The sequence below is a fragment of the Octopus bimaculoides genome, chromosome 9 (genome assembly GCF_001194135.2).
Source record: "Octopus bimaculoides isolate UCB-OBI-ISO-001 chromosome 9, ASM119413v2, whole genome shotgun sequence".
Classification (NCBI taxonomy): domain Eukaryota; kingdom Metazoa; phylum Mollusca; class Cephalopoda; order Octopoda; family Octopodidae; genus Octopus; species Octopus bimaculoides.
This window is the reverse complement of record NC_068989.1, coordinates 95,840,945-95,866,745: the sequence shown is the minus strand read 5'-3', so window position 1 is coordinate 95,866,745 and position 25,801 is coordinate 95,840,945. Positions and strand designations below refer to the sequence as shown.

Sequence of the window (25,801 nt, the reverse complement as noted above, 5' to 3'; positions counted from 1 at the left end):
ATATATATATATATATATATATATATATATATATATATATATACACACATGTAAAGAAAACTGGAAAAAAAAAAGAAAAGAACACTTTTTGAACTAAGTCCCCAATGATATTTGTTCTGCATTGAGTTATAGACACATTATTGTCTCCCTCTCTCTCACACTATCGGAAATACAGTGAACTAGTGTTTGGCTTGTTGGAAAGCTGCAATTAAGAATGCCAAGATGGGCATTAAAAATCTAAAAGCATAAATTTTCTGTGTAAATATAGTAAAATAAATTTCTAATATTGAAAATATTAAAAATTTCCCTATTAGCATTCATCTACATTAAAAACCTTTCTAAGGCCCAATTTAGACATGAGCTTCATTAGCTAATGAAATATGAATTTATTACTCCAGCAATATGTACCCATGGTATATATTTAAAGTACAGACCAATAAGGGGTCCTGTACACTATCACAAGACCACCTAGAATTAAAAGTGAGAGCTCCCACAAATCGCACCCAACTGACCACTCAAAAAACAAAAACAAAAAGTTAATGACACATTAGACAATGTAATACAAAGACAGGATGGTCGAAAATAGCTTGATTTTAATCCTGTCCTCACAACCAGAGCTAATCTGCAACAATGACATATTTTAAAACTAGGAAAATAGAGCCAAAAGTATGTTGTGACTACAGGAACTTATACAAATTTGATTATTTTGTATTCATTAAAGATGTACAATTACAGATTCAATTTCTAAAGTTTTTAAATAGAAGATGAAACAATTTCCAATCATTTGTATTTTATTAACAATATTTTCAAAGTTACTATATCTAAACAAAGCATTGCTCATCTACTAATCAAAAGAATTATTCAAAATAAAATGCAAATAACAAAAAGACAGTTTTATTTATTTATGTAATCCATTATCAATCGTGGTATTAATTTATTTGGAAACTATATCAAATGGTAGAGGTTAGTAAAATCTCACTATAAAAATTTACCTTCTTTTTTTCTTTGTTTTTTTTTTTACTTTGTTGAATTACGAGAAGTCAGATTTCAATAGAAAGCATTATTTATTTCATTTTGTATTTATTTATATTATCTTTATTTTATTTATTCTAATATTATTTTTATTCATTCTATTATTATTTATTTGGCTTTTCAGAATAATCTAATAAAATGCATATCACATATTGAAAAAAAAAATCCAATATCAAATGAAAAAGGATTTCAAATAGAGTGAAATGATAAATTCTGTGCAATAAGTGTCTATGTACGTAGACACACAGACACAGAGGTTACACACTTATTCTCGTGTGCAAAATGTTAAATGTGTTTCAGTCTTATGACTAAGCTCCGAAACAGTAGGTTTGTTGTTGTTTTCTCTACCTGGGCCATTTAACAGTTACGTCAGTTTACCTATGATGGCAAGTATTTACTTTAACAATTGAAACTGGATTATCATTGTGGTATTACATGTTGTTGTTGTTGTAGCAGTAGTTTAGTCCCAGGTCAACCTTGACCGAATAAGACTCACAATTAAAAGACAATTCTGGTTTCTTAGAGATAACGAGGATTGCATTGTTTAATATTTATTTATTTGGCAGAAAACTTGGTAAACAATAAACTGTTGTTGCTGGAGCCTGATCGAGCAAACTTACGATCAGAGACATTCCAACCTTGCCCATCCATCTCTTTTAGAATATATCTGAAGTTGATTTAAATCACTGTATCTCATCTGCCACAAGGTCTGGTTCTTGTGATGTGGTGGCTTCTATGTCTCAGTGACCCTGAGAGCCACAACGGCAGAGTGCAAGCTCCTGGTAGCACCCACCTCCATGCTGGACAGGTCAAAGGATAGAGGCCAGACTAATATGGATCCCCTCTTCCCAGAGATAACAATGGCTTTGCCTAGGGGCAATACACTTACCTAGAAAAAGCAAAGTTATAGAAGCATTGATGGCAAATCAAAACCAAACAAGACCTGAGAGAGAAAGGCCTCTCTTCAGGGAAACATGATGCAGTGGCTTCTGTTCAGTCGGTTGCTTTACACAGCCAGGTCTCTACTACAAGATGGCAGAAACTTGAGAATGGTGGAGAAAAGTTGTTGATGGCTTATGCTCCAGAGGGAGTGATGGGTTGAAATAAGTAAAGAGTAATTATATCATTCCCTTCATCTAAATTTTTAGTTATTCTTGCAGTTGGAGTCTACCTGCAAAAAATGATATTTTCCAAGTGAACTAACAGCAATGGACTCAAGGAACAACTCCCTGGTGTGGACTGACAGACAGAGACATACACAGAAATTTGTGGCTCAAACTAAAAGACTTCTTAAATCTTGCCATCCATTCAGCCATAGTAGGAGTGAGCAAGCAAACGCACATGTGCATACGTGTGCAACCAAAGCTGAATGGTTAAGAGATTTGCTTTCCTATTATGAGATTCTGGGTTCAATACCAGAACATGGCATAAAGGGTCAAATGATATTTTCAATACCCTCAGGTTAACTCACTCCTGGTCAGAACTGGATGGAACTGTCAGGTAGAGTGTACCAATCTTGTTACATTGTGTTGATTTCATCAGAGAGTGTTTATGGTATACTCAGCCACTTACATGCTAATTCAATGAGGCTGGTAGTTCAGTTGATCAAACAACTGAAACCCCATGCTCAAAAATTTTGACCAAGATCCATTTTATGTAAACAGTCAAAGAACCATTACAAAGTCCTTGTGCAATATTAAATTGCACAATGTACAAAGAACGGCAAAATTAATCTGTCACAAAATAAATGACAGACTTTGATGTGATTCTCAAGTTCTAGAAATACATTTTTTAGCTGATTTTTTGACATACCATGAATCACATTAGTCAGTTTTGCTCACAAACTATTGAATGAGTTTTAGTAGTCTTCAAATGTCTCCATAAAATAAGGAGGAGATAACTGATGTTTTTTTGGAGAACAAACAACAATCCTTCCAGCTATGATTCGTTGTTGTGGTTAACGTTTAGTTCCATCAACCAGAGATACATCTTAGACAATGGCACTAAACTGAAAATCTATATAGGGATGGGCATAGCAGTGTGTTTAACAAGCCCGTAGATCCAGGTTCAATCTTGCTATGCAATAGCTTGGGTAATTGTCTTCTACTGGAGCATTGCAGGCTGACCAAAGCCTTGGCAGTGAGATTTTGTAGACAGAAACTGTGTGAAGATAGAGATATATACAGACATAAATACATTTATAAATGTTTACATCTACACAGAGTTTCTGCCTAATTTCTCTCTCAAGTCCTATGTTGAACCAAGACTAGGGTGAAAGGCATTCTCTCAACATGTCATACAATATACAATAGGATCGAACCCGAGATGTCTGGATTATAATGCAAGCTTCTAAGCCACTCAGCCATGCCTGCATCAACCTACAAAGCTCTCTTTTCTCTCTCATACACACACCAGAAAGTTTAAACAGGATTATTCAAATTGTCTAGTGGAAAGTAATTCAGTAACTCCAAATAAGGTCAGATGTGGACCAGGATGATTCATCTAAACCATACCAGTATGGAAAGTAGATGTAAAACAGAAATGACGAGGATATATTTGTGCCTATGTTTATGTAGACCAGTTCATCTAGTAGGTCAAGCTGGATCGCTTTATATCAAAAAGGTAACTTAGCTATTTGACAAATAGAGAGAACTGTAATAATTGCTGAGGTTGATACAATCGAGTACACCCCTTGAAGGCTGGGGCACAAGATTAGCTGCAGTTCAAAGATTAAGCAAGTGAAAGAATATCGAACGACACATCCCAGAATGGAATTTCTTTTTTAATGTTAAACGACTGTGTGAATAGGATTAAAAGCAAGTTAAACCTTTATTCAGTTTGAGATGCAACAATAACATTTTTTCTAAAGAACTCTAAACAAGCATGTTTATGGATTTTTTTTTTTTAATTTTAAATTATTAATGGCTTGGTTAGAAGTTATTGAAAAGGCACAACAATGCAAATATGAAATAAAGAAGGGAAAAAATAAAATCAAACATTTATACTTTTACCTTATATATTTCAATATTCTGGCAATAAAGAAAACCTTAATGACGAACAGAGAAAAGTGGAACAGCATTTTCGCCTGTGCAGATTAAGGCTTTTTATAGCAAAAAACCCCAAAAATACCCATAAGAATAAAAAAGAAATCTGTGTTTTTTTACTTTTTCAATATTCTTATCACACTTTTATTTCTGAGTGCATTGTGAAGGCTTCCCCAATCACTTTTAACTCTATCGTTTCACAACACTTCAAATAAACTACATTACTCAAATGTGTTGGTTTTGTTAACAGGTAGAATTCTTAAAAGGTGAATTTAAAGCAGGTTTGGTTGTTTGCTTTACATATAAGATTATTTATAGCCAACAAAACAGTATAAATCAATATATATATATATATATATATTACACACCACATCTCTACATATACACAATGGAATTTTACCATTTAAGTTTTCCATTGAAAATATCAATTTCATTCTAAACTTTCAATTACTGAGAGGAAGGGAGAAAAAAATACAGAGGAAAGAATCATAAACTTTGTTTCTGAAGTTATCTCCTTCGTTAGCATATTTCCAATGAAATACACAGTCTATATATTTCAATTGCTTTTGAATATAATCAAGGATTTGGAAGGATTAGGTAAGACAACTTCATCATTAAAGTTATTTAGTTTATAACTTAGCAAAAGGTTTGCACATAAAAATATGACAAAAGATTCCAATTTGAATATGGAAACTTTAAAATTAGAAATTTTATCATTGGAACAGAGGTGGTTTAAGGTAAGCTAATATGAGAAGTAGCTCAGAGTATTGAGTACTTTGAGATTTATAGCATGTGTGTGAACTTGCAGAGAAGTTCAGTAGGCATTAAAGTAAATTGTCTACGCAAGGTTTAATCACCATGAGATAACATGTAGACATATTCAAACAATAAAAAGATTTACTTACACACACACACACACACACAGGAATAAAATTAAACTGGGTTATAAGTGCACACTGTGTCATGCTGATCCAACCTTTTTTTTATGTTAAACGACTTTGTGAATAGGATTAAATGCAAGTTAAACCTTTATTCAGTTTGAGACGTAATGACTTCTTTTCTAAAGAACTCTAAACAAGGATGTTGATGGTTTTTTTTTTTAAATTAATGTTACAAGTATCTATGGAACACTCAGCCACTTTGGACATTAATTCAGTGAGTAGGACATCCAGTTCATAAAAAGGGTGTTGAATATGTTCAGCATGCGTGTGATGACTTAATACACATGGTGGGCAGAGTGGGCAGGTCAAGAAGTGTCAAAAAACCCTACTTCTTCGCCAGGGGGCGTCGACACAACGGTGTAATCACAAATATTAAGATCATTATTCTCTTAAAGTCTCTTAATCAACTATTCTTGAGTGCATAATTTTTTAACAGTATCAAGATTGATCATCTTCCATCCAGCCTCATCGATCTGGAAATTCACCCAAAATGCTCATTCAGCCACAAATGGACTTCCGAACTGGTTTCACTATGCATATATATAAATGCTCTAAGACAATCAAACAGTTAAAATTCTTTATTTTTCCCTCACAAGAAATAAAAACATCTGAGAGTAATGCTTCCATTTTATGCTCTTTACTATGTTTATCTCATACAATACAACACATCAATGAAACTTTTTCAATTTTGCAGGTTATTTATTTATTACATTCCATTTCAAGGTGATTTTAACTTAATTCGAACCACAGTTGACATTCTCTACTCTTCCATTCCAGCTAATTGGGGAGATAGAAACTGTACGGAAATCCATTGTGAATACACACACACACTTGAAGGTGAAAAATATGAGGAAATTGTGCCTGAATAAAACAATTTACTAAATTATACACCAAATTTCATGCATTAAGCATATATATGGGCTGTATGGTTGAGAAGTTCTCTTTGCAACCACTCTAGTTCAGGTTCAATCCTAGTGAGCAGTACCTTGAACAAGTATTTTCACCCATAGACTGACGACAACCAGTGTGCTGTGAGTGAATGTGGTAAAAACTGGCTGCTCTGTCATATGTTTCTGCATGTACATGCACAAATGCAGGTGTACATACATCTGTGTGTGTGTGTGTCTTACTGCTCGACAACTGCTATTAGTTTGTCCCCATAACTTAGCAATCTGGCAAAAAAGACACTGATAGATGACTACCAGACTCTAAATAAGGGGTTGATTTGAAGGATAAAATCTGTAAAGGCAGTGCTCCAGCAAGGCCACAGTCCAATGACTGAAACAAGAAAAGAATTAGTTTTTCTTTTTATAATGAATAGGAAGAAATCACTTGATTGTTATGTTTCAAAATTAATATCTATAGCTGTAGCCAGTGTAACTCCTTGCATAATTCAATACTTATCCAGGGGCATGTCCCTCCTTTCAACTAAAACTAATATTTTCTTAGTCGACTTAGAAAAAAAAAAAAGTATTGCTTCATTTGACATAAGCTGATATTTTGTTGTCTATTCTCCTAGCTATCATTTGATAAATTAACTTCATTTAGCAATCTTATCAGGTGGAAACTACCAGCTTAACAGGAAAAAGAAAAAAAAAAAGAAAAACTTGGAATTTTTTTTTTTCCCCAAGTTTAATACACATCAAACACTTGAATAAATTAACATTAATCAGAGATTGCTAATCAAAATATTTCCATTTTGTTGTTGATGTTCTAATTTACTTGAGAAACAAAATTCTAAAAATCATGTTCTACAAAAACTTACGATCATTAGTATTTAAGTGCCAGGAGAATTTGACTGGTTTCTTGCTGCTGTTACTGTGCTTATCACAACAGTTCCAGCATCTAAGATTATTTTCATAAGCAACAGATGCTGGAAGTAAAAGAACAATTGCAATTATAGTTCTCCAATGACAAGATTTTAATGCCAACCAGTTTGTTCAAAATTACAACAGCTCCTTTTCTTTCACCATTTAATATGGTATCTCCAACAAAAAAGAAAAAAAAATTACTACTTTACTATGAATAAAATACCTTTCCTTTCTTTTTCACTTTTAATTCACCATGTTGAAATAATTAAATTTAACAGGTATGGCTCTGTGGTTAAGAAGCTTGCTTTAACCAGCCTTGTAGTGTGGGGTTCAGTCCCATGACTTGACACCTTGGGCAAGTGTCTTCTGGTAAAGCCCTGGGCCAACTAATGCAATGCTTTGTGACGGAATTTGATAGACAAAAACTCAAAGAAGTGTGTGTGTGTGTAAAGACACATTTATATTTATATACACGGCAATTATATGCATGTGTGTATTTAAGTACCCTTGTCTAGGCATCACATGATTGTTGTTGGCAAGCATCATCAACATTGTGGCAATGTTGTTTATTTCCAGTCTTGCAAGAAAAACGTGCCTCAGTATGAGAGGAGATTCCCTTGTTTGGAAACAGGTGAGGGTTGGCAACAGGAGCCCATGCAAGCATGGAAAAATGGATGTTAAATTATAATAACAGCTAATAAGGGTGTTTCTTATTTCTTTATTGCCCACAAGGGGCTAAACATAGAGGTGACAAACAAGGACAGACAAAGGGATTAAGTCGATTGCATTGACCCCAGTGCGTAACTTGTACTTAATTTATTGACCCCGAAAGGATGAAAGGCAAAGTCGACATTGGCGGTATTTGAACTCAGAATGTAACGGCAGACGAAATACCGCTAAGCATTTCGTCCGGCGTGCTAACGATTCTGCCTCTAATCAGGGAGTTCCTTATGAGTTTCTAATCAGGGAGTTCTTATGAGTTTCTTGATCAACAAGCAGAGATTGTGTAGATTAAAGTAGTAAATCTACCTTCAGCAAACTCAGTGTTTTTTTTTTTTTCTTTTAAAGAAGACCACATAATTTAGTCATAAATCTTAGGACCTTTTTGTTCTCCAAAAGATGAAGCGTCACAGCTAAAAACACAATTGTTTATTTTTAGATGGATTCTTTCAGCTTTAGATATGAACAGCCATCACTTACCGACTCTTTCAGCAGTAACATATAGTTGCTATAAGATTTTACATCATAGTGACACAGCCAGAATTTGTGCCATCTAGGACAACCCCATCCTGTTGGGCCCCAGTGCAGCTTTTATGGAAGGCATAAAAGTGTTGCCTTTATAAAAATGTTCTCCAAGGAGAGAAGACTTCTTTCGCAGCCATCCCATTACTATTTCTCTCTCAATACATCTTGCAGTTAGTGTGTCGTTTTCATTATGTCTTCTTCCCCACTTGATGGAAGTAATGAACAGAGCTGGTACCCATCTCTTAAGTTTGAATTCTTAGAAATGGGAACAATCCTGACAACACATGCAAAGATGCTGAATGTGAAGAACTATGAAACCATTCTGAGTCATAAGAAACAAATGCAATCAATATTGATCTTTGATTTACTAAAATTGATTCAATTAATTATGTATCAACTTTATAGAGTTGTTGACCTCATGTCTAGTCAAAGCAAATGATTATTTTATTTAGGAATTCAAAGCAACAAATCAAAAGAAAATTGCACTTCGAGTTCAGAGGTGAACAGTTCACCTCCAGCCATTGGTAGAACTTCCCATTTTACAGCTGAACAATTTATATCATCATCATCACCATTAATGTTACACATCTGCTTCCCATGCCTGTATGGGTTGGATGCATCATCATGGTAGAAGTTCACTCTGACACGCAGTTAATGCCCTCCTACATGGTAGGGAACCATCTTTGACTTGAGATTTTAGCAGGATTTCTACAGTTTGATGTCCTTCCTAACATCAACCAATTGATAGGGTTCACTGTGTGCATTTTACCATGGAGCAGCATTATAGAAGTTGCCATATCTTTGATAAGACTAAAGGATCCTTTCAACCCTGTATTGTCTACTTATTTAACCACTTTACAGGATGCATCTTATTGTGGCACCAGCACGAGTAAGGTTGTCGTGAACCCTGCAAGATAAAGGAGACCTCATTATACCGTTACGAGGTTTCAGTTCAAGCAGAGCCACAAGACCAAGAGAAAAGAAGGTAGAGAGGGGATCACAGAAGATGAATTGATGTGTAGCTAGGAGTATAAAGAGTCATAGTAGTCAGTAAAACAGTAAGCATGTGATGAATAGCTGAGGTGGCAACACTTGTGTGTGTGTGTGTCTGTGTGTGATGATTTAGTTGTATGAAGCATATTTTTTTCACAGCTAATAATACAAATTTTTTACTACCTTGCTAGCATGGAAAGCGGACGTTAAATGATGATGATGATGATGATGTTATAAAGTACCAACTCATGAAACTTGGATGAAAACTACTCCAAGGTAATGGGAACAGATGGCCAAATTATTAGGTGGGCACTTCTACAGCTTTCACTACATACCACCATGTATTCCTTTGCCAACCATATCACTCAATCAATTACTCTGGCTCTGGACTGTTGGTGTTGTAATATAGGGAAATAGTCACAGAAAAATAACTTATAAGAAATCCACACTATATACAACTGGAAAAAAAAAAAAAAAGACACAATTAACAAACTGAAAATTATCATCTGTGAGGTTTGCAATAAGGCAAATAATGCAAGACTTCAGCATTTCTTGGCAACAAGCTACACAGGGTCAATTGCATTTCTAATATGACCTTTGTTATTTTGTTGTGAATATTTTCTGAGATTTTTATATATGGATTGTCCATGCACAGGGGCCATCCGGACTCCCGTTTGCGCCGTGAACAGGGATTAATCTTCTATCTTCGCGCCACATGGGCTCAACTCCCCTCCACTCTTCATCTAACCCCCTCCTCCTGTCTCTCTCCCCCACCCATCTCTCCCCTCCCCCACCTCCTGCTCCGACTCCTACTTCTTTGTATGTCTCTTCACCTCTCTTCATACTTCTCTTCACCCCTACTCTTTCTCTCCTCTCTCTCACGTACTCCCCCCTCTCTCACTCTTACTCTCCTACTCTCTACACTCTTACTCTTACATTTTGCCTTTTACGCATATAGTCATTGGACTGGCCATTGTGAGACACCACATGCAAAGGTTTAGTCAAATCAATGCCAGTACTTCTATTGGTTTCTTTTCCTGAACTGCTAAGTGACAGGGACACAAACTAACCAACACCAGTTATCGAGCAGTGTGACCTCACACACATGATGGGCTTCCACATTTCCCATCAACCAAATTCACTCATAAGACATTGGTTGACACAGGGCTATAATAAAAGACACTTGACAATGTGTCACACAGGACTGAAACCAACAGTTGTAAAGCAAGTTTTACAACCACCCAGCCATGCCTGCATCTATTTTACTTTGTTTCAGTCATCTGTGGCCATGCTGGGGCACGACCTCGAAGAATTTTAGCTGAATGAATTGAAACCATGTTGTTTTTTTTAAACTTGAGACTTCTACCTGTCTCTTTTGCCAAACCACTAGGTATTACAATTGTTGAAGGGCAGATCTTCAGTTTCTTGGAGTCTAAATTTGACCCTTACACATACAAATGTAAACTAATTCTAGCTGTTATATTTCAGAGTCACATTAAAGACATTGATAATAATGATACAAATGTAATGAACTGGAAGATGTGGGGAGAATGAAAGGAACCCACCATCAAAAGAGAAGAGAATATTTCAGACAAGTGAAGATGTTGATAATTAAAGAAACAACAACATCCAGGACATTGACCAGCACTGACATGACCAACCCCTGTAGCTACCATTTTCATATTTTTCTCATCTATTAGGAAATTCAGCATTATATTGTCACTACAATTTTATCCTTGTTAGAAGTGTGTTAAAGAAATTTTCAAATGCAAAACACACCTTCAACAGTTTGCTAATCCTGCGTCAAAAAAGGAAAAAAAGACAACAAAAAAACTAATAAACATTAAAGAAAAAAAAATTTTTTATTTCAAATTGCTGTTTTAAAAAATTAGTTTCCAGATTGTATTTTTATTTAAAGAGAAGAAAATCCAAGAATTAATTTTATTGTTAAACTTCTTACTTACCCAAGATAATGTCTTGATTCTAAATACTATTTGATTCCATTGTGTTGATGTAAATCTTTTACTTATTTATTCATTTGTTAATGATTTATATATACGTAGGGCAAAAGTGTTAGGAAAGGACTCTGCCTATAAAAAGACTGAACCATTTAAGCTAATGTTCTAACCTGCAAAGCTGTCCAATAAAATGAGTCAGACAAAGAGAAATACCGACAGAGAATGGGAGAGAAAACATAAGCCATATCAATGTCACTTCATAAACTTATTCTAAAAACAATTCAAAATGGAAAACGGACATTAAATGATGATAACAAGACAAGGAAAATGAAGAAAACGACATTAAATGATGATGATAACAAGACAAGGAAAATGAGGTTTTCTAGTGTAATCTAGTGGGTAATATAAAACAAATTCTAATTCCTTTGTACATATTGGTTTACAAATGAAAATCGTAAATTAAAGCCAACAGACACTGATCATTCATCACCTGCCAGATATCAGCCGATATATATCACATTAGTTTCCCCCTTTCTCGTAAATTACATATATTGAAAAATCTGAAGAATTTTAAAGAAAAGGAATATTTTAGTAAGCCTTCGGCAAATGGAATTCTGTTACAATTAGACATTTTCTTCTTTTTCTACAAAACATGCAGTTTAGATGTGCAAAAGGAGTGCATTATTTTTTAATGGGTTTAGTCAATGGATTGCGACCATGCTGGAGGTTTTATATATTCTAAATTGGTCCCTGCACTTAGTCTTACTTATTCTACCAGTTGTTTATAACCAAACTGCTAAGTTATGAGAACAGCATTTGCCAAATGGTCAGAAGACACACACACACGTGTGTGCACGCATGCAGGTAAGGTTGTGTGGCATATAGTCATTGGCAGAGGTGCATAGCTTAAAAGTTTGCTTCTCAACAACAGGTTTCGGATTAAGTTGTTCCAATGGGAGGCTTCTTGGGCAAGTATCTTCCACTATAGATGCTGCCTGACCAATATCTTGGTACTGAATTCGGTAAACAGAAACTGTATAAAGCCCATCATTTGTGTTTGATTATGTATGTGTGAATGCTTATGCACTGTACTTGGTATGAAAAAAAGGACCGAGCTGTGGACAGTAAGGTTTCGATTTCTCTATCAAGAAACTCTTCTATTTCTGCACCTTTCAAAAATGAAAACCCCTTTACTTGAAAATAGGTAAGGGTTAACAATAGGAAGGGTATTTGACTACACAAACAATGCCTCGATAATTTTTATTTGTTTCCCCATGATAGCATCAAAAAGCTAAAATAATGAAAGAATATATAGGACAAACTTCTGCAGTTTCCATCAAACATAATTGATCAAAGAATTGTCATGGGACTGACCTAAAAGTTGTGAAGCAAACTTTTTGACCACATTATTATTTACCTGTGTCTATTATGAAATATTGTTGAATTGATTCTGGTATATTAGTGCTCTGTTAATCTTCAGGATTTCTTTCTTGATTAGATCATCAGATGTCCCTATACAGTGCTGGTTACAATATGCTTCCATTCTTCTCCATTTGAACCTGAAATATTTAACTATACTGTCTTCCAGTCATCATGAATGTCTGATCTGATTTCTTGGATATCACTCAACAACTGCTCAAGTTCATTACTTGTCCGTAAACCTTGTTACATGTTCGGCTGAGCAGACCATGTGCTTTCGGTTTTCCACTTTGCTTAAATAAGCTCATTTCCGATATGGATCCACAACACTATTCCAGGCATGGATCTTTCCATAAGCTTCAGAGTCAGAGTTATTCCCTGTTTTCCCTTCTTCATTATAATCCCTGTCTTGCATATAAGAGTGGATGTAAGGGGGTACGATTGAAGAGACTGGCATATAGGGTCTTGTCCAGCTGTGCCTGGAACCCATCTGAAAGCTAAAGCTTTAATCCGTTAGCATTTTAGATTATAGATTATTCTGTCAAATGCAATGCTTATTCAGTAACGTTGTTTTGAATAAATATTGCATTATCTCATAGTTTCAAGATTTCAAAGAGACAATTGTGTATCTTTACAATAACATTGTAGGTTATGTGTGAGAAGCTGGATCTGGTCAATTTGAACATAAAACAGGTAGACTATTTGGGCTGGATATGGCTGGCTTAAATGTTAAAGGGTGAAGTAATATTAATGCATTTCATTCTGTTCTTACTTTGCAGGAGATTTCGGCATACATTTACTGTCTGTCCATTACTAGACCCACTCATCTCAATTTCACAGCTTCTCAACACATACAGCCTTGTGCTACATTTTCAGACCACATGTACTTCACTGACATCTACTGCTAGCCTCTGGGTGTGCAGATATCATCATGATCTGCAGTTGATGTGAGGTTTCTGCATGGAGGAGGATGTCATCTAATGAACCGAGTGATGTGTTTTTTCAGAATGAAACTCCAAGCCCTGTCCCTGAATGGGAAGCCAGGCAGCTGCAAGGTTAATCCCCAGAAGCTACCGAAACATATTTTCAGCTGGGCGTACTGAAGCAACAAGAAATGAAGAGCTTTGCTGAAGAATGCGTGCTGCCTGGTCTGAGAAATGAGCCCCGTGCCCTTAGCAACCACGAATGCAACATCGTAACCACTGAGTCACACCATCCAAGTATTTGTAATGGCTCCTAATGACGATTTAGCACGAGGGGAGACCTGATGAACTTACTTGTAATTATGCTGGTATTCAACAGGGATAGAGTTGAAATGGTTCCAACCAGTTGATCCATGACATCATCACATACAGAAGCTGACAACACTCAAATAATCTGAGACAATCATATACCCAAACCATGATAGGGAAGGCCTGAGATCAAAGGTATTCAAGTGGTAACCATCTTATGTTTATATATGTCTAAGAATGCATTGTCATATGCATCCTTCCTTTTTAATAAGAATACCTTTTAATAGGATTTGAGGAAATTTAGCTTTTATTTCTTGCAAGCTGTACAACCATAGAGAGGTTTTTCTCATAGAGACAAATGGTTGCACATTTTTAAAGGGCTCCATGAGGCAGCATTAATAACATAAGTGAAGTGAAATAACTTTAACCAGGAAGTGAAACCAACAACAATGCAAACTTGTATTGCTGGCAGCTTAACTTCTGCTTTATGTCTAATTATTATTTATTTATTGTTTCTTTATATAATGGGTTACAGACAAAAATACAATTTCCAAGACAAAGCACGCTATTTTAAAGTCAAAGTAAGATTTATTTTCTATGAAATTGCTATTGAAAGAATCTAATAAAGTCTAGATTCTATTATATCATCTGTTTAATTGCCTATCAGAATTGGAGGCTTAAGACAGGACAGGTGAGCTCACCATTATGTGTTACCAAACAATTGATTAGCCTAGTGAAGTGTTTAAAATATAGTTGTCTAATTCTTCAGATAGATAACAACACCTCCTCAACATTATGGGACATCTATCAAATTAATAGCTATGAAATTTGAATTTCCTTCCACCCTGTTTGCATCTTTAAGAAATCTTAGTCTTATAATGACATTCACATCTAGGAATTTGGCTGAATGAAATGGTGATATGATGTTTAAATCTTTTGTTGACATTACAATCAGATGCTTGGCACTTTCGAAACAAGGGTTAATGATAGGAAGCAGCATCCAGTAGAACACTCCTGCTTCCTTTAAAGGTCTCGATCAAACAGATGAGCAAATTAGAGTAACCTGGTACTTGGATGGTCGGTATTCATTTCATTGACTCAGAGGAACAGGAAACTGAACAGAGTTGAGCAGAATTTGAACTCAGAAGGGGGAAAAAAGTTAACAATCATTTCTCCAGACACACCAACTTTGCTGTCAATCTAATGGCTGTGGGGCTAAGAAGCTTCCATAGCACCTTGGGTGTCTTCTCGTATAGCCCCAGGCCAATCAAAGTCATTGTATGAGTAGATTTGGTAGATGGAAACCGAAAGAAGTCTTTGTGTGTGTTTATATATATAATGAGTTTCTGTCAACCAAATCCATTCACAAGTCTCTGATCAGCCCAGGGCTATACTAGAAGATACTTGCTCAAGATACCATGCAAAGCAAGCTTCTTAACCAAGCCTGCATCTATGCTATCTTATATTTTCATGTGTTTTTTAATATGAAGTTTTGTTTTGTTTTAGAAAGCTGTCGATGCGTCGAGATGAAGAAAAAAAAAAGTTACTAAATCATCATGGTAATAAATAATTACCTACTCAAGTTGTATTGTTATGACAATGGCATCAGTGAAAGTCTAAAGTGATGATCAATAATCCCAACGAAGACCCGAGTTATAAACCAATTCCACAGAGTAAAACCATACAACTTCAAAGTTCTAAAATAGTTATTTACAAAAATGAATGAGTTATTACATGTTGGAACCTAATGTGGCTGCCTTCAGAATTAATAAAACAGCATTTAGTAACTAAGTCTAATAACTGTGGGTGGGTGTAGTATATGGCAGGCAATTGAAGTTCACAAGACAATCCAATCTGGGGATTTTATTAATTTTCCTTTTATATGGCAGAGTGGCTAAGAAGCTTGATTCCAGCCACATGGTTTTTGATCCCATTCCACTATGTGGCATCTTGGGTGTCTTCTGCTACAGCCCTAGGCTGATTAAACCTATTAATGGAACACACTGTATGTGCATGCGCCTATATAAAATGTTTATTTGCACACACACGTGTGTACAAGCGTATACAAATACATAGATTCCAATCTTTCATAAAAACATATCCAGTAGATATGGTGGCGGGGGTATATACCAGGCATGGGAAAAGGTTAGGGTTGGTGCTCAGGAAGGGCATCCAGCCAAAGAAAATCTGTCTCAAATTCTGTGAGATCCCTGCAAGCAAGGAAAATTGGACAGTAAACGTTTGTATGATAGGAGGAATAGAAGGGGATAATTTCTTGAGCTGTAGTTGTATGAGTGGATGACAATTCAAAACATATACTCTCCCTAATCATCCCATCAACCAAATGCAACAAACTCTCCTGGATTTATTCACTGCTGAGTAGTTTTCCTTATTAATTCAGAGTAGACTTATAAAAGCAGACTATTAGAAACATATGGCAAAATGAATCAGTTTTCTTCTCATCTGGAAGCTGTGAAATAATAATTCTGCTGATGAGATATTTTTACATAAACTGAATTTTTAATTATAAAAATGTGTGGTTGCTTCTGTAATGTTTGTGCTTTATTGCCAAAACCTAGACATCACTCTCAATCTATTTTTTTCATGACTAAATGCAGACAAGATAAATAACACCTTGAGTATAATGGAGATAATGAGACTCGAATAACATGAAATTATGACCTGCTGCTTGTTTATATAATGTTTCCAGTCTTTAACTTGAGATTTTCACTTCAAAATTATGCAATGAGCACAGCGATAGCCTTGAAGGAGAGAGAGGGAAAGGGGCAGTGTTACTGCATTACAACCCTGTGCTTCTGGGTTAGATTCCACAGTGAATCTCTTTAAGAAAGTATTTTCCACTAACCAATGTCTGGTCAGTGAAATCTTCTAGATAGCATGCATGTGTGTGTGGGTGGATATTGTAAATATATACCATATTTGATAACTTATAAGGAGCACAAACTTAAGATGTACTTCAATTTTGGTTATCCAGGTCTTGAACCATTCCATACCAGTAATACTGGACCTTATAAACACTTAGTGCTTATAGGAAAGAGGCAAACTTTCTGAGACATTTTTTGAAAAGCACGTTTTATAAATAATGTATGTGTGTGGCCTTGTGGTCAGAGTGTTGCACTCAATATCTAAAGAACAGGGTCTTAATTCCCGAACTGAGTGGCATGTGTTCTTGAGATAAAGCATTTTCATACTGCTCCAGTCAATTCAGAGGTAAATGGGTGACCCTCCAATGGACTAGCCTCCTGGACAAGGGAAATATTGGCCAGCTCCTGCAATGAACTAGCCTTCTGATCAAAGGGAACACTGGCCAGCTGCAGCAATGGACTAGTCTTCTGATAAGGGGAATATTGGCCAGCTGCTGCAATGGACTAGCCTTCCAATCAAAGGGAATATTTGCCAGCTGCTGCAATGGAGTTTTGTTGCGTGGGTTTTTTCTTCTTCTTTTGCACGTTATTTCGTAAGCTTTCAACAAATATGACATCAAAATCACATGTAAATTGGGCTCCTTTCCTCAGAAAAGGAAAGATTTGGCTGCTATTTCTTGCATGCTCTGCTACCACGTAACGGGTATTTTGGTTCCTTTATTGCAAATAGCTGTTCGTGGTAGCATGGCGTGTAAGAAATAGCAGCCAAATCTTTGGAGGTGAGACACGTCGAACGCATCGTTTTGGGTATTCATACCCCCAAAACCCCAAATATCCCAGTAACTACTGGTCCAATTTACGAGAAACTTGTTTTATTCTGTTTGTATTCACATTTATGGGGCACTTTACTTTCAGAGTATTTTCCCATTATGCACCAGTTTGGCTGTGTAACACTGCAAGCAAGATTGAACTTCACATAGTATATAGATATAAAAAAAATTTGCCCAACAAAGTAAGATCCATGCCTTCACCCCACAACCCACCCATGATGTTTCCCCTCCCCTCCATTCTCTCTTATGCATCTAGATTTTTCATTTTACACCAATTTTGAATGATAGTATGAAGTATTGATGTTGCTGGTGTTATTGTGTATTTGTATCAAACTAAATAGTATTTCTTTTGCTCACAATTTAAAATTGCGAAATCAAAATGCAGCATTTCCCAAGTTAGACTAAATGAAGTAGTGTGATATAATTGCTTGAGAAACAGGACAAGACATTGGAACTATAAAAGGTTGTAACTCTACCTTATGATGTCTCTGTTCCTTTCCTTCTGGCTTGGCATAGTTTTCACAGTTGGATGCCCTTTCTAATAAAAACCACTTAACAGAATGAACAGAGTGGACTTCATCAAGCTTCTCAGATGTGTGAGAGAAGTTATGTTTGACAAAGCTAAAAATTTCAATGGGATTGCAATTTTTAGTCCATTAAGAACTAAACTGATGACTGTGATACCTTGTCCAGCTCACAAAGTTTCCTGCTGTCATCATAAGCTTCCTAAAGCTAAAACGTGTCCAGCATTGTTATATATATTGAACAAACATGCAGTTCACCCTCACTCCAATGCATCTAATTTTGATTTTAGAATTATCTTCCATTTCTTTCTTGATAAATTATAATTAAAACTAATGATCTTCACTCCATTTCAGGTGAAATTTTGATTAAATATTTTTCTAGTTGACTACATTATGTTAACTTCTATTTAACTGTCTAATTCATTTTAATTGGTTATTTATACCTATTTGGCTTGCTATATTTACACTTAACTACGCCTTTCATGCAGAAGGCTTCCCTGGGAAATTCACATGCTAATTTGTAATTGCCTGATTGGTGACCATTTTCCACCCAGATAATCATAATATTCTCTACCAATTTTCAGAGCAGTTGTAGCTGTACCAACAAAAGGACTCATTCCCATTCTAGGTCTCCAAGTTATTTTTTAATCAACTTGGATTTTGGAGTTTTCATCAGTCTTATCAATTACTTTATTTAGCCTAATTTTAATAGATTTAGACATACTTTTAGGAATAAAGGTACGTTAAATGATGACGATGCTGTTTAGCTCAGAGGCAGTAAATTAGCAGAGTCATTAGAGCACAGGACAAAATGCCTTGCGGGATTTGTTCCAGCTCTCTGCACTTCAAGTTCAAAACTGACTAATGCCAACTTTACAGACCAGTGGATTGATGAAATTGTTAGAAAGAAGCAGCAAGGAATTGGTTACAGCGCATTTTGTGATGGAATTTTGGGGTTATAGACTTAAGTGGTGGTCAGTTTTATACCACCACCTGGTTCATGGGTGCTTTTAGTAGTAGCCACAAACCATAGGCCTAGCCAGAATGCCCTGTTGCATGGAAGCAAGCCAGATATCTGGTTTGAGGATATGTTCTTCATTTTCATGCACCAGTGAATGGCAGCTCCTGAGAAAAATGTGAAACAGGCATGTGACCTGCTCTTCCCTGTCTAAACAGTAGCAAAGAGAAAACTGCACTGGTCCTTTTGGACCCAGTGCTTGTTTGCCATCAGCCTGCAGCCAGGCTAGGAGACCAACTTGAAGAATGAATCAACTCCAGTACTTATTCTTTCAGTCTCTTTCGTCGAACTGCTAGCTTACAGGGGCAAACGCACACACACATATACACGGCAGGCTTCTTTCAGCTCCCGTAGAAGATACTTGGGTGATCTTTCAATACCACTACGAAATGTCGGCCTTTTCCGTAAAAAGTGTTGGAGGAAAAGAGGGAAACGACGTCGTAAACCCGAAAGAGACAGAGAGTGCGATTTCTTTTGAAGGGTTTAGGGTTACGGTTAGGGAATTCCGTCCCTAACCGTAACCATAACGATACTTGCCAAAGTGACAAGCATACCACGATAGGTTGGGTGCGGCCTGAAGAGGATTTTATTGCTAGCAGCTCACCACAGTGACACTTCCTCTTTCGTTTTAAGATAAGTTCTTGACAAAAATTTTAACTCGCGACACACAAGTGTAAACATAATTTACTTTTTTTTTTTTTTTTACTATCCCTTCAGGTGCATGAAGACACTACGAGTGGGAGCTGTCAGCTGCCTCAACTTAACAATGCTTGTTCCCTAACAGTAGGTTACTAGAAAAGTTAGGACGTAGGGCGAAACTCAGTAATTAGTTAACCCCTTACGTTCAGAGTTCAAAATCACGCTGAAATAAAATTTTATTCTTTATTTTTCTGACAGTCAATAAAAGAAAAAAAAATGCTAATGAAGTAGCGACGATAATTTTATCGTTCTTTAATCCATTTTAAACGTGACAGAAATATGAGAGGTGTAACTCGATCGATAGTCGAATGTTTGTAAACAAACAACGTTTAAACGAAGTGTTAGAGGAAACGGCAGAGAAAGAGAAATAAATTAATAAATAAATACATTGCAACATTTTTATTCCATTTAGGGGTACTTCTGAAAAAGGCAAGAATAATGAGTAGTATCTTATGGAAGTGTTAGAGGAAGTTTTAGTAAAACAAATTGTTGCCAAAACAGCTGCAATGGCGCTTACCTTGGACGTGTTCTTTACGGGCAAGCGTATCACTATGTGTCCGTGGCCGACACGAACCTTTTCTACACCTAATACTTCTTTGGCTTCCTCACTGGCCACTTTTTCGAAGCCGGTACACACGGTGCATTGTACTTGACACCATTCGTCGGCGTCTTTATCAGTCAACATAGAAACAGCATGACTACTCATGGGGGTCGCCATTTTATAGTGTTGTACTCTCGTTTGTAGGGTCACGTGACAACGTCATTTGAGAGACGGGATTTCCCATTCTCAGCTTTTTGAAAGTGAGTGAAAACAACAACAACAACTAATTCTAATCAGTTCTATTAAAATATTAACACAGAAAATGAATTCAATCTTGTCAAAAGTCATTTGATAAACAAATAGAATGATTACTTCTAACAATAAAAAAATGATTGTCAATATTGAGCATACTTTTTTGTAAATTTATGGAGTGAAAGAATAGAAAATAGATATGAAACTGAACAATCTCACCAGTCGTTTTCCAAAAAGTGAATTATGTTGTTTTCCCGTAGTTTTTATGGAATAAATTCCTTTACATTTATGAAGCACTGATCTTTTATTTTTTAAAACTAGTCTTGTGAAAATAAAGAAAAAAATATTAGAAATGCATGCCTTATGTAATTAATTCAGAAGAGTTGATGATACATAAGTATTTACATACTGTCATACACAAATGCTATTACAAATATCAACATTAAAAAAAACAAACTTAACTCAAAATCATGCATATGAAAAAACAAAGTTAATGTTAACATTTAATGTAGCAACTTTTGAATTTTAAAAAAGAAAACAAAAATTTCAGAAAGGGCAAGATTACACATAAAAATTAAAAAGAAAAGTATTCTATTTTATAACTGATCATGTATGAAAATACAGTTTTTTGGTTTTTGAGTAGGTGGGATTTATATGAAAGTATAAATTGATTAAAATCGGTGGCGATCTTTGGAAAAAAATGTTGGGTGATACTTATTTATGGGTATTCATCCACTTCAACAAACTAGCAAACGAGCCTTCGAAATAGAGAGAAGAAAAGGAGAATTTAGTCAACAGTTTAGAGAAGCAATAACTCAACTGTAAATATGAATGAAAACGATGGGGGTGGGGGAGAATGATGGAGATGTAATGAAAGAAGAGAGAGGGTGAGGAGTGAATTTGATGTTGACATTACTGATAGGAAGGGGAGGAGGAGAAGAGAGAGTTAATATGTTTTATATAAAGAGGGAGAGGATAGTAAATACAGAGAGGAGTTAATTTATTGAAGAAGTGAGTAATTGAATAAGCGAGTGAGGGAGTAAAAGAGAGCGATAGAGAGAAGGAGGAAATGAGAGAGTGATAAAAGAGTAGGAGGTAAAAAGAAAGAGAGAGAAAGAGTTGAAAGGAAAAGAGTCATAAAAGAGTAGGAGGTAATGAGAATGACAGAGAAAGAGTGATAGAAGAGTAGGAGGTAAAGTGAAATGTAGAACCGAAACATAATGATGGTGGTGGTGGTGGTAGAGGAGGTGGCGGGACTGGAACAGGAAAAGCTAATTTGTTGACGGTATCGTGAGAGAGAGAGAGAGAGAGAGGAAAGTAAAAAGCAAAGCTGAAAAGTGTGGTTGCAGTAGCAGTCGGGGTAGTTGAGTATACTGCGATCTCCTGTTTGGTTAGAGATAAATAACAGAGAGAGAGAGAAAGTGGGAGAGAAAGACAGAGTTTTTTCCATCCAGGTCTTCCAAGTGACATGGTGGCGGTTGCAAGACAAACCAGAGTAATTGTGACGACGACGGCCAAGCAGTCAAAACCGTGAGAGGGAGGATAGTAGTTGTGACTATTTACAATATATATATATATGTATATATATATAACAACAACAATATATATATTCATATATGATATATACAACAATAATAATAAGCGATTGCACGACTAAACTATACACGGCCTACAATACAACATTCCCCCCTCTGACGACTTATTACACACTTTTGGTGTAAGCATGCAAATGTAAGCGGATCATATAAGCTTTGTATATTTCCTTTTTTTTTAAAGGATTATTTTCTTTATTGGAGCTGCTGGGGACCTGTGTCACGGGAGTGAGGGATACCACCACTATCACCAGCAACATTAGCACCAATACCACAATTTGGGGGTACCACTATTACCACCAACACTTCACAACAACATCTAACTAAACAACATTGCTGAAAAGCAAACGTTATCATCAAAGAAATCGATATAATACATACATACATACATTCACACACACGTATATAAATAATGCTAAAGGTGTATATTGCATTCTATATTTAAGTGTTGCATGTAAATTATATATCTAGTATACACATTCACACACACACACACATACTATACATACGTACACAGACACACATTCAGCAAGTACCGGCAACTGCTTACGAGATAGATCGCTTGTTTTAAAAGAAAAAAAAAATCCTTGCAAGGATTCAAAAGGAAAAATAATTGCGTTAACAACAACAACAACAACAACAGTGATAGTAGTCGTAGTCGTGATGATGCTATAGCTTTATATTGGTGTCATCTCTGAAAGAAAGAAAAAGAAAGAAAAACGTCAACGATTTGCATTTGTATTTATTGAACTGGAACCGATAGTATTACAAGCATATGTGTTATGTGTGAAAAGAAAGAAAAAAAAAGCTGAGAGATCAAAAACAAGCTTTCAGTGTGTCTGAAATTATTATTATTATAGTTTAGAAAGAGGTTTATGTGTTACAGAAGGAAGGAAGGAATCAGTTGAGTCGGGGGACGAATCGTAACAAAGACGGAGAAAGCCGAACATTGCTTTTATTTTATTTCTTACTCAGCTTTTTAAATCTTTTCTTTTTTTTTCAAAACCAAAATTTCCAGGATGTGAATGGAGCAAATTTAATGTCATAATGATCCAAACCTAAATTCTATACAGAGTATAAAAAAATCTTTAATAATTTTGGCATCGAAAGAAACACTTGAAAGTAAAGCAGACGACACTAATTTCGTCTGGGGATGGCGACACTATGAGGGTATCGTTCAGGAAAGTTGTTTACTCTATTCTTGGTGCTTACTTCCTACTTACGTGTTACACGGGATATTTACTTGTGAGGAGGAGACTGGCACGAAGTCGAGAAGATTACGCCAGGGTTCAACAGTTGGCAGGTAGGCAAACCACACACATCTATATATCTAATATCTATACATCATCGCACACAACGCACTTGTCCATCTTTACAATCTGTTTATAAAATATTTATTGTATTTAAACAGGAATTTTTTCACTGAAATAAAACCCCGGCACATTCATCGATTAGTCTATGTCTTATTTTAAACAATCCCTTTCTTAACTTTTATGTGATCCTTACATTTTTGTCTCCAAACAAGGATAAAGTTTGTTGCTGAACAAATGGCAAGTAAATACCTGCACCACACACGATATAATATAATATATATATGGGCGATCGCCTATATATGTATGTGTATATATATATGACATGAGTATATGGCATATATAATAACTACATTTATGACATGATTATAAATCTGATGTCACATCTTCTAGGATGACATTTGTTGCATAAAATATATTATTTTCATATGACATTAGCTCCATTCATATATAGACACACACCATAATTTGTTTCGCAACATTTTGGAGAAAAACCATGTGTTTTTCAGCAAATATTGATGCATTTTATTGGAAGCACATTCCTTAAATCCGCGTGTGTGTGTCTGTGTGTGTCTCTTTCTTGCACCATGTCGAGGTGTGTCGTCAGCAGCGGAAAACTTGGCACTGTTTTTATTTACACAACTCATAACAACACAAACGGGTATCATAATAATAATATGAGTGACAATTGGTTGTAGCTGATCCATTAAAAGAATTGTAGTTTACAAAATACACACGTATGCAAGTGTTTAACACAGAAAACAGCAGACAGATCGAGAATTCATGCAAAGTTTAGTTTTTAACTGCAACAACAATGTTGTCTGTTGTCGTGAAATAAACCTCCGTGTAATGTGTATATGTAGTATGAGTGCGTATACACACATGTACGCACATATATATACATAGAAAAAACATTGATGTGAGTGTACATATGTGTTTGTCTATGTATACACAGACGATTCCGATCCCTCAGAACCTGGACCCAACTCTACACCAAACTCTGGCAAATTAATCATTCAATATACAAATATACTCCACTCTATAAGTATTATTGCGTACTAGTTTTCTAGTCATCATCAAGTAATCTATATATATGTGTGTGTGTGTATGTATGTATGTTGCATATATGTATATTGCATATGTGAATGTATTATTGAGAAATAAGCTGAAATATTCGAAGAATCTATGGAAACCGAAAGGCTTTCTGTAACACCATTCCTTCCTTACATCCACTTCGTGTCTTGTTACAAAGTTTGCAATGAAATTGAAGACGAATAATTCGAAGCATTTTCTCACTCTCCACTTCTTGTTTTTAATGGTAGATTCGGGCTAAATTCTTGTCTGTTTATTTATTGTTTATTTTTATTATGTGAAACTAATGTTTCTGTGGGATTCACCATTAATCTTCCACTTCTAAAATGTTTATCGTTAACGCCAAACGACGTGTGAGGATGTCATCTCTCTCTCCCTATATATATATATATATATATATATATATTATAGAGAGAGAGAGAGAGAGAGAGAGAAAGCTTATATATGCATGTCTTCATATATACTATATATACATAAACTATAGTATCAGTACAGCGTGGCCCATGGGTAAATAAATATTCCTAATATCATACTGTATCATGTACACACACACACACGCAGACAGTCTGTCATACACACACACACACATGTATCTTGATTATCAGACTTGACGCACTTGTGAAATATTTAATCATTTAATGCACAACAACTCAACAGGTAGTTGGTGCTATGATTATGTAATTGAAACAATGAGGAACAGTGTATCACTTTTGAAAAATGTCAAATACAGTGTGTACTAGGATTTACAATACTTACATGAAGTTATGTATGTACACACCCACAATAATGTGTGTCACACACACGTGTGCAGGTGTGTGTGAGAGAGAGAGTTTGGAGTGCCATCAAAGTTTTGCCGGTCGGGGCCTGATTCAACTTACTTCCAACCGCAGATTTGAAGAAGGCACATGGGTTATTGTAACACTTGGTCCTAGTTTCATTTATTTGTGGTTATTGAACTTCGCCTGTTGCCATCAAGTTACTATTATTTCTTTTTCTGTTTGCATTATAATACCTACCAACCACCACCTGTTGACTCCGAACCGGCTTTGACTCTTGTTTCATTTAAATCTATCTACACACGCACTCATTCTATACACACCAAATACATATTTCTATGCGTGTGTGTAATATCAGTCACAGTAACATTTTACTTTCAGTCTGAAAGCTTCTACTTCTGTAATAAATCTATTTAATTTAAAACACATGGCGAGCGATCACATCATAATGAGTGGATACTTAACTGAATGCTGTTGTTTAATGGTTGCTACTTTATTTCGATCTGGAGCCATTTACTTCCCTTATTGCTCTAAGCAAAGGCGTTAACATCATCAGCTCAATTTTTAATCTCCCCATATATATATATATATATATATATATATATAT

The 25,801-nt window shown here is 35.6% G+C and overlaps 2 protein-coding genes across 3 annotated transcripts in view; one reads left to right on the top strand and one right to left on the bottom strand.

Moving 5' to 3' along the window:
- Positions 1-21,260, bottom strand: part of LOC106876489 (tRNA (guanine(6)-N2)-methyltransferase THUMP3) — a 1,024,452-nt gene extending 1,003,192 nt beyond the window's left edge. Inside the window, exon 1 of the mRNA XM_052970899.1 lies at positions 20,149-21,260. Coding sequence (XP_052826859.1) covers positions 20,149-20,349 — 201 coding nt within the window. The 5' untranslated portion in view covers positions 20,350-21,260. The remainder of the gene's footprint in view (positions 1-20,148) is intronic.
- A 411-nt stretch (positions 21,261-21,671) lies between these two features.
- Positions 21,672-25,801, top strand: part of LOC106874473 (ribitol-5-phosphate xylosyltransferase 1) — a 427,968-nt gene continuing 423,838 nt past the window's right edge. The window contains exon 1 of one of the 2 annotated variants that reach the window (XM_052970898.1): positions 21,672-23,319. In XM_052970898.1, coding sequence (XP_052826858.1) covers positions 23,181-23,319 — 139 coding nt within the window. In that variant the 5' untranslated portion in view covers positions 21,672-23,180. The remainder of the gene's footprint in view (positions 23,320-25,801) is intronic. The other variant, XM_052970897.1, reaches the window with a different exon arrangement.